This window comes from Orycteropus afer, unplaced genomic scaffold (genome assembly GCF_000298275.1).
Source record: "Orycteropus afer afer isolate SDZICR_OR568_19922 unplaced genomic scaffold, OryAfe1.0 scaffold00027, whole genome shotgun sequence".
In the NCBI taxonomy this organism is placed as follows: Eukaryota; Metazoa; Chordata; class Mammalia; order Tubulidentata; family Orycteropodidae; genus Orycteropus; species Orycteropus afer.
In genome coordinates, this window is record NW_006921614.1 from 3,949,920 (window position 1) to 3,959,985 (window position 10,066).

The 10,066-nt window shown below is 40.0% G+C and overlaps 1 protein-coding gene across 1 annotated transcript in view; it reads left to right on the forward strand.

Moving 5' to 3' along the window:
• Nucleotides 1-10,066, forward strand: part of CAGE1 (cancer antigen 1) — a 149,476-nt gene that overhangs the window by 94,225 nt on the left and 45,185 nt on the right. Inside the window, 2 exon segments of the mRNA XM_042780216.1 lie at nucleotides 1,965-2,069; nucleotides 3,286-3,356. Of these exon segments, the coding sequence (XP_042636150.1) occupies nucleotides 1,965-2,069; nucleotides 3,286-3,356 (176 nt within the window).

Sequence of the window (10,066 nt, forward strand, 5' to 3'; positions counted from 1 at the left end):
TGTAAATTTTGGTCAATGACATGAGACAAAGTATGTGAACTGCTGTATGAAAAGTGAATTTACTCTGTAAATCTTCACCCAAATCCTAATTAAAAAAAAAAAAGAGTCATAACTTAGACTATCATGCAGGACTGGTTGATAATAGCCCTGACCACAGACACTCAGAGTGCTTCGTAGTTGATGATAGCATCTGCTTTCAAGAGAGGCTAGCACATCCTTTGGAACATGGATGCTTCAAGTTGGACATCCTCCTAGACCTTGCCCCATGAATCTTTTTATTTGTATTCTTTTTTTGGTTATAATAAATCTGTAATCGTAAGTATGGTACACTATGTATGAGTTCTGTGAGTTGTTCTAGCCAATTATCACATCAAAAAGACAACGGGAGCCAGTAGGTCAGAAAGTAAGTGTGTAATGTGGACTCCTGAAGTCCAGTTCACATCCTGAAGAGGTACTGGGAAACAAGCCTCAAATTTGTTGTCAACAAGTCAGAAGGTTGGGGTGTCATATAGGTCCCTAAACCTGCAGATGCCTATTTGGTCTGAAGGACAGTATCATTTTAACTTGTGAGTTTGACCTAGGCCCAGGTGGCTAGGGTCAGAGAGAATGTGGGGACAGCTGGCAGCAAGGATAGGGAAGTGACAACAGGATCAATCTCCACATTTTGTGGATTCGATTTGTGTTGATCTTACTGTGCACTTTAGTAGACAGAATAATGGCCACCACCAATGATGCCCATGCCCTAATCCTTGCAACATGGCAAAATGGTCTTTGCACTGCTTAGTAATATAAGGAATCTAAGCAATTATGGCAAAAGTGATTTTGCAGATGTGGTTAGGTTAAGAACTTTGAGATGGGGAGATAAAACTTTATTATCCAATCTAATCACTTGAGTCCTTAAAAGCAAAGGACTTTTCTCAGCTGTGTTAGCAGGATATGTGACTATGGAAGAATGATCAGAGGAATGCAACAATACTAGCTTTGAATTGAAGAAAGGGCCTACTCAAGGAATGTGAGTGGGCTTTGTTGTTGTTAGGTGCTATCAAGTTGTCTCCAACTCATAGCAACCCTATGTGCAACAGAACGAAACACTGCCTAGTCCTGTGCCAACCTCACAATTCCTTCTGTACCTGAGCCCATCATGCAGCCACTGTGTCAATCCATCTCGTTGAGGGCCTTACCCTTTTCCATTGACCCTCCACTATACCAAGCATGATATCCTTCTCCAGGGAATGGTCCCTTCTGACAACATGACCAAAGTTGATGAGATGAAGTTTGGCCATCCTTGATTCCATGGAGCATTCTGGCTGCATTTCTTTCAGGACAGATTTGTTAGTTCTTTTAGCAGTCCATGGTACTCTTAGTATTCTTCACCACTAAGCAGGCTTTAGGAGCTGGGAAATTCAAGGAAATGGATTCTCCTCCAGAGCCTCCAGAAAAGAACATAGCCCTACTGACATCTTCATTTTAGCCCAGTGAGACCCTTGTTGGACTTCTAACCTCATTGTCATTTATGCAAATGGGAATATTTATGACACCTTGAAATGCACCATCAAGCATAGCATCAGTGTTATACTTCACACAGCATCAAATATTTCTGTACATTGGAAAGGAGGGAGTAGAGATTTGCGTTTGACAGATATTTGTATACAATAACAGTTATTTAATTATTGGCAGAGCTATCTCATATTATAAAGTAGAAAAAAGATAAAACAGAATTATACTTTTCTACTCATCTGTTTCTAAGTGCAATCTGACCAGGATCTGTTTCATAGCATCTCATAATTCACCATGGTACATCTCAGTTTATGAGATTACAATGAGTCGGGGCCAACTCGACGGCATATAACAACAACAACAACAACAAGGATGAAGCAGAGCTCACTGTTCTCATGTGTTTTCAACATCTAAAAATGGCTTTCATAGCAGTTTCCAGATTAGCATTTTTACTATTGTTTCTATAGATTGCAAAATTGGGGAATCTTCTAGAGTCAAAAGAAGACCATTGCAACAGACTCATTGAAGAAAATGACAAGTATCACAGACATGTAGGCACCTTAATAAATAAGGTACAAATTTTCTTACAAAAATATTTGTCTTTTAACAAGTATACCAAATATAAAAGTAACAGGACTGGAGCTAAAAAGGATCTAAGGGATGATGTAACACATTTATATTTATCCCTTTTACATCATAATAACATTATAAAATGTCCCTATTAGCCATGCAGCTGAAACCTAGCAAAGAACATTATGTCTGTCCATTCTGCTGTGAACAATTTAAAGTTTTAATACTGCTACCTAATTTCCAGGGTAATTGTAAATCTTGTCAACTTAGTGTTATAGTTTACTTTTTAAAAAACTGTATTGATTTTAACCAAATGGACTAAACTATTTCTGAAATATTAAAATGGCATTTCTTAAGCATTACATTTTTGTGTGTGGAAGATAACAGGATTCCTGGACAGAATGAGAGAAAAATGTAGAACAAAATTCAAAATCATAAAAAAAGACTTACTTACTGCTCTGACAGGGACTAGTGGAACCCCTGGGACTGTAGCCCTTACACACCCTTCAAACCTGAAACTGACCCCCCTACAATGAATCACCTTGCAGTCAAATAATAGAGTGGCCTATATAGTGAACAATACCACTCATGAGGAACATACTCCTCAAAATAATCAACCATATAAAGACCAAAAGGACAGCATTTGCCCAAAACAAAGCTCAGAAGGCAGGAAGAGGCAGGAAGGAAGGACAAATGGAATCAGGAAACCCAAGGAGGAACTGGGAAGAGTGCTGTTACAACGAGGGAATTGTAACTAATGCTACAAAATGTTTATAAATTGTTGAATGGAAAACAATTCACTAATAAACTTTCACCCAAACCACAATACAAAGAAAAGAAAAACTCTATGAGGGCAGTTCTGCTCTGTATTGTGTGGTCACTGTAGGATTGCCATGACAGAATCCACTGCATGGCACACAGTGAGAAAAGGGAGGAGGGGAAGACAATTGGATTATATATAGTCGACACACTACAGTTAACTATTTCTTGGCACTTTTTCTTCATAATTAATAGGCACATTATAATTCTATTTTTCCCTCACATTCCTGACCTCAAAATATAAGGAACTTTGAGATACACATAAACCTCATTGATGGGAGTCACAGAATTGCACTTTTTTTGTAGAGATTTTTTTTAAAAAAGCAAAAAATAAATAGAATTGAAGAAAAATTCTAGACTTTATCAGAGAATCATTTTTAGCTTATTTTTTTCCCCAAGGTTACATCATATGAAGAAATTATCAAGTGTGCCGACCAAAGGCTTGAGATATCCCACTCCCAGATTGCACAGTAAGTTGAAAAAGCTTAAAATAATCTTTAATTTTAGAAACATTTACAAACATTTGTTTGACTTTTCTCTTTGGCTTGCTAAATTCATTTGCTCAGATTCCTTGAATGAGGGAAAGTCTGCAGTATTATAAATTAAGATCATTCTTCATTAATTAAGCTACTCTGCTTAATGTCTGGGCTGGAGTGTTACACACTTCCTTTCTCAGAGACCCCATTTGATTTCAAAGGGTTGTGAAAGCATTAGTGAGAATCATCCAAAAATTTTAGAGGATAGTATCATGGTATCCAAGGACTATAGAAGTCCCGAGTGGTACAGTTAACACAATCAGCTGCTATCTGAAAGGTTTGAGGTTCAAGTCTACCCACAGGCACCTTGAAAGCAAGTCCTGGTGATCTATTTCTAAAATTCAGCCATTGAAAACCCCACAGAGCATAGTTCTACTCTGATACACATGGGATCACCATGAGTCCAAACTGACTCAATGGCAACAAGGGTTTAAGTAAGATAGCCTTGCAATGCTTAGAATTTACTCACAGAAAGTTATTCAATATGCCCGGGTACCAGTACCAAACCCTTGGAAAGGAATCAAAACTGGAGATCCTGGATAGAATGGGTGAAAAAATATGGAACAAAATTCAAAATGACAAAAATGACCAGAATTACTGGCCTGATAGAGTCTGGTTAAACTCCCATGACTGTGGCCCTGGGTTACCCATCGGGCCTAGAAATGGACTCACTCGCATGGATTGGCTCTCAGCCCACCACTAGAAAGACCTACATGCAGAACACCTGCCCCAGGGTGATGCACCCACCTACTCTAGGGAGATGCACCCCTTAGAGCAATCAGCCATGAGACACTGGAGGGGCAACACTCACATAGAGGGAAAGCTGGACAGACAGGAATGCACAGTCAAGAGGGGCACAGGAAGGGAAGGGAAGGGAGGAGAGTTTTTTATGGTTGGGGATGGTAATCAGGGCATGAAATCAAAAAGAACAAAAAGAGATGGTTATTGAATGTACACCAAATTAAGCATATCCAAACAAAGCACTAATGAAGAAGAAAAGCAAAAGAGGTGGTCTCACACTCCCTGATCTTAAAACCTACTACATAGCTATGTAGTCAAAACAGCCTATTATTATTGGTACAATGATAGACACATAGACCAGTGGAATAGAATTGAGAATCCAGCAGTATATACATGCATCCACAGACAACTGATCTTTGACAATGGGCAGAAACCCATTAAATGGGGGAGAGATGGCCTCCTTAACAAATAGTGCTGGAAAAATTGGATATCCATTTGCAGCAAAAAGAAACAAGATCCGCACCTCACACCATACATAAAAACTAAATCAAGATGGACCAAAGACTTAAATGTAAAACCCAAACTATAAAGTTCATCAACGATAAAATACAGGAAAACCTAGACACCCTAATTTATGGCATAAATAGACTATCAAGCATAACACAAAATGCACAAATAACAGAAGACAAACTGGATCACTGGGACCTTTTAAAAATTAAATTCCTATGCACATTGAAAGACTTCTCCAAAAGAGTGAAAAGAGACCCTATACATTGGGAAAAACAATATTTGGCAATGACATATCCATCAAAGGACTTAACTCTAAAATTTATAGGCTACTTCAACATCAAAAAAGACAATCCAATTCAAAAATTGGCAAAGGACATGAACAGCCACTTCACCATAGAAGATATTCAGGCAGCCAACAAACACATGAAGAAATGCTCATCATCATTAGCCATTGTTGATTGTTGTTGTTAGGTGCCATCAAGTCATCTCCAACTCATAGTGAGCCTATGTACAACAGAATGAAACACTGCCTGGTCCTGTGCCAGACTCACAGTCTTTGCTATGCCTGCACCCATTGTTGTAGCCATGGTGTTAATCCATCTTCTTGGGGGACATCCCCTTTTTCACTGACCCTTCACCTTACAAAGCATGATATCCTTCTCCAGAGAATGGTCCCTTCTGATCATATGACCAAAGTAGGTGAGACAAAGTCTGGCCATTCTCACTTAAAAGGAGCATTCTGGCTGCACCTCTTCCAGGAAAGATGTGTTAGTTCTTTTAGCAGTCTATGGTACTTTCAGTATTCTTCGCCAACACCACAACTCAAAAGCATCAACTCTTCTTCAGTCTTCCTTTTTCATTGTCCAGCTCTCACATGTATATGAGATGATTTAAAATACCATGGCTTAGGTTAGACGCACTTTAGTCCTCAAGGAGACATCTTTGCTTTTCAGTACTTCAAAGAGGTCTTTTGCAGCAGATTTGCCTAGTGCAATACATCAAGTGATATCTGGACTCCTGCTTCCACTGATGTTGATTGTAGAACCAAGCAATATGAAGTTTTTGGCAACTTCAACCTTTTCTCCATTTATCATGATACTGCTTATTGGTCCAGTTTTGAGAATTTTTGTTTTCTTTATATTGAGGTGTAATCCATACTGCAGATTGTAGTCTTCAATCTTCATCAGTAGGTGCGTCAAATCATCCTCACTTTCAGCAAGCAAAGTTGCATCATCTGTGTGTCACAGATTGTTAATGAGTCTTCTTCCGAGCCTGATGCCATGTTCTTCTTCATATAGTCCAGTTTCTTGGATTATTTGCTCAACATACAGATTGAATAAATATGATGAAAGGATACAACCCTGGCACATTCCCTTCTGATTTTAAACCATGCAGTGTCCCCTTGTTCTGTTTGAATGACAGCCTCCTGGTCTATGTACGGGTTCCTCATGAGTATAATTAAGTGTTCTGGAATTCCCATTCTTCTCAATGGTATCCATAATTTGTTATGATCTATGCAATCAAATGCTTTTGCATAGTCAATAAAACATAAATAAACATCTTTCTGGTATTCTTTGCTTTCAGTGAAGAGCCATCTGACATCAGCAATGACATCCCTCGTTCCATGTCCTCTTCTGATTCTAGCTTTCATTTCTGGATGTTCTCTGTCAATATACTGTTGCAACTATTTTTGAATTATCTTCAGAAAGATTTTACTTGTGTGTGATATTAATGATATTGTTCAATAATTTTCACATTCTGTGGGATCACCTTTCTTTGGAATGGATACAAATATGGATCTCTTCCAGTCAGTTGGCCAAACCCCTTGGCATAGCTGAGCAAGTGCCTCTAGCAAGGCATCCATTTGGTGAAGCATCTCAGTGGGCACTCCATCAATTTCTGGAGCCTTGTTTTTTGGTTATTTTTTTAATTTTTTTTTTTTTATTGTGATTTGGGTGAAGATTTACAGAGAAAATTAACTTTCTATACAGCAGTTCACATATACTTTGTCTCATGTCATTGCCCACAGTTTACCACAATGCAACAGCTCCCCTCCCACTTCTTCCCCATAGTTACCTCTTCCCAGTGTCCATCTCACCATGGATTCCTGCCCCCTGAGCTGTCTCCCTGTGCATAGGCAGCCCTTCTTTCTCAATGATTGTTCTCTCCAAGGAGTTCAACTCATATGTCTGTCTTCTGTTTGGCTGGAAACCACAGGTGTGGGTTCAATTGCAGCCTTGTTTTTTTGCCAATTCCTTAAGTGCAGCTTTGACTTCTTCCTTCAGTACCATTGATTCTTGATCATATGCCACTTCCTGAAATGGATAAACATCAACCAATTCTTTTTGGTACAGTGACTCTGTGTATTCTTTCCACCTTTTTTGATGTTTCCTGCATCAGTCAACATATTGCCCGTAGAATCTTTGTGTGTGTGTGTGTGTCTGTGTGTGTGTGATTTGGGTGAAAGTTTACAGAGCAAATTCACTTTCTATACAGCAGTTCACATACACTTTGTCTCATGACATTGACTACAATTCAACACAATGCAACAGCTCCTCTCCCACTTACTCCCCATAGTTACTCTTCCCTGTGTCCTTCCCTCCATGCATTCCTATCCCTTGCACTGTCTCCCTGTGCACACACAGCCCTTCTATTCTCCCATGATTGTTCTCTCCAAGGAGTGTATCTACCAAGTGTAAATGTTCAGCTCATATGTTTGTCTTTTGTTTGGCTGGAAGCCACAGGAGTGAGTTCAATTCCAGACCTGAAGGGCAGTTAGGGGCCATAGTCTCAGTGATTCCATCAGGCTCTATCAGACCAGCAAACCTGCCCCCCTTTTTTTCCAAATGATTTTGAGTTTTGTTCCACATTGTTCTCCCACTCTATGCAGGATCTCCTATATAGATCCCCCTCCAAGTGGTTGACAGTGGTAGCAGGCACCATCTAGTTCTTCTGGTCTCATAGTCATGCAGGGTGAGGATCGCATGGTGTAGCAGTCATTTGGACTAATTGTTTCCATGAATCTTTGGTTTTCATCATTCTTCTTTGCTCTGGATGAGGAGAGACCCATTGTTAAAGCTAGAAGGCTGCTTGCCAAAGTAGGAGGTGGAACACTGTTTTGTGTAGTGTGTTATGGCAATTGAGCTTGATGTCCCGTGCAACTATGGTCCCAAGCCCACAGGTCCAACTACTCACTCCCTCTGGTTAGCTGCCTGTGCCCAAGAAGTGACTGCAAACTTGTCCCTTGTCAGCTCTACTATACACCTGGGAATTCTTACAGAACATACAAATACACTTGTAGAACCATAGAATCTTTCAATATTGCAACTTGAGGCTTAAATTTTTCCCCTCCATTCTTGTAGCTTGAAATGGGAATAGTGCCTAAGGCATTTGACTGCTAACCAGAAGGTTGGTGGTTCAAACCCACCAGCTACTCCATGGAATGAAGAATGCCAATCTACTTCTGTAAAGATTTACCACCTTGGAAACCCAAAAGGGGTCACCATGAATCTGAATCTACTGGATGGCAGTGAGTTTGAGTTTCATTAGCCATTATAGAGATGCAAATCAAAACAACAATGAGATATCATCTGACCCCAGCAATAATAGCAAAGTTCAACAAGACAGAAAACAACAAATGCTGATGAAGATGTGGGGAGATTGGAACTCTCATACACTGCTGGTGGGGCTGTATAATGGTACAGCCACTGTGCAAAAGGGTATGACACTTATTTTAAAAGTTGGAAATAGAAATACCATACAATTCAGTAATCCCACTAGTAGGGATATACCCTAAAGAGGTGAAATTCAGGACATGAATAGATATGTGCACACCCATGTTCACTGCAGCACTATTCACAATAGCAAAGAGACGGAAGCCATCTAAGTACCCATCAACAAATGAATGAGTAACCAAACTATGGTACATACACACAATGGAATACTATGCAATATCAAAGAATAATGAAGAATCCATGAATTACTTCATAACATGGATGCACTTGGAGGTCATTTTGCAGAGTGAAAGAAGTCAATCTTAGAAGGATAAATATTGTATGAGTCCATTATTATAAAAAGTCAAGGAAAGGTTTATGCAGGGAAAGAAATTTACTTTGTTGGTTGCCAGCAGTGGTAGAGGAGGAAAGAGAAGATTGCTGACAAGACACATGTAGTGATTTGAGTGAAGGGAAAAGCAATATAACAAAAGTGTGGCACCAGGACAAAAACAGTAGGGAAAAGGAGGACACGGAGAGGTGCACAAAAGGTATAAAATACTGCATTATCAGTAAAAACAAACACTAGTGTACAGGTGGATACATAGGCAGACAGGTGAGAAAATCAGATGTGGGTAGGAAAATGGGAATATACCATAACCATAGATAGGTTTGGCTGATGATATTCCTACATGTGTATTTGTATGTACTGCCTTGGAAACCCAAGGAGGGGTCGCTATGTGTCAGGTCTGACTCGACAGCACATAACAACAACAAACAAAAACATCCACATGCATTATAGAACTAACAGGGGACAAGGTTAGGGTACCTTCTTAGGCACAACCAAGCACCTTGAGGAGTGAGTCACTAGGCCTATAGGCTTAGGACCACAATCTCAGGGACATCAAGCTTAATTGGCACAACATAGTGTACAAAAACATTGTGCCCCGTCATACTTTGGTGAGTAGGGACTGAGGTCTTAAAAGCTTACAAGTGACGATCTAAGGTACAAATGTTGGTCTCTCCACATACGGAGCAAAGAAGAGTGAAGAAAAAGACATAGGGAAGCAATTAAGCAATTATTCAAGGGACTAATGGACCATGGGAAACCCATCCTAAATGACCATGAGACCAGAAGAACTAGATGATGCCTGCTTACCAATGCCAGCCACTCAGAAAGGGATCAAAATTGGAAATCCTGGATGGAGTGGGAAGAGAAATGTGGAACAAAATTTAAAAACATAAAAATAGCCAGAATTTTTGGTTGGATAGTTGTTGTTGTTAGGTGCCGTCAAGTCATTTCCGACTCATAGCAACCCCATGCACAGCAGAACAAAACACTGCCCAATCCCGCACCAACTCCATGATCCCTGCTATACTTGAGTCTATCATCACAGCCACCGTGTCAATCCATCTCGTTAAAGGCCTCCCCCTCTTTCTTCGACCCTCCACCCTACCACCAAGCATGATATCCTTCCCCAGGGAATGGTCCTTCTGACAACACGACCAAAATAGGTGAGATGAAGTCTGGCCATTCTCGCTTCCAAGGAGCATTTCGGGTGCACTTCCTCCAGGATACATCTGTTAGTTCTTTAGCAGTCCATGGTACTTTCAGCATTCTTTGCCAGCAACACAACTCAAAAGCATCAACTCTTCTTCAGTCTTCCTTATTCATTGTCC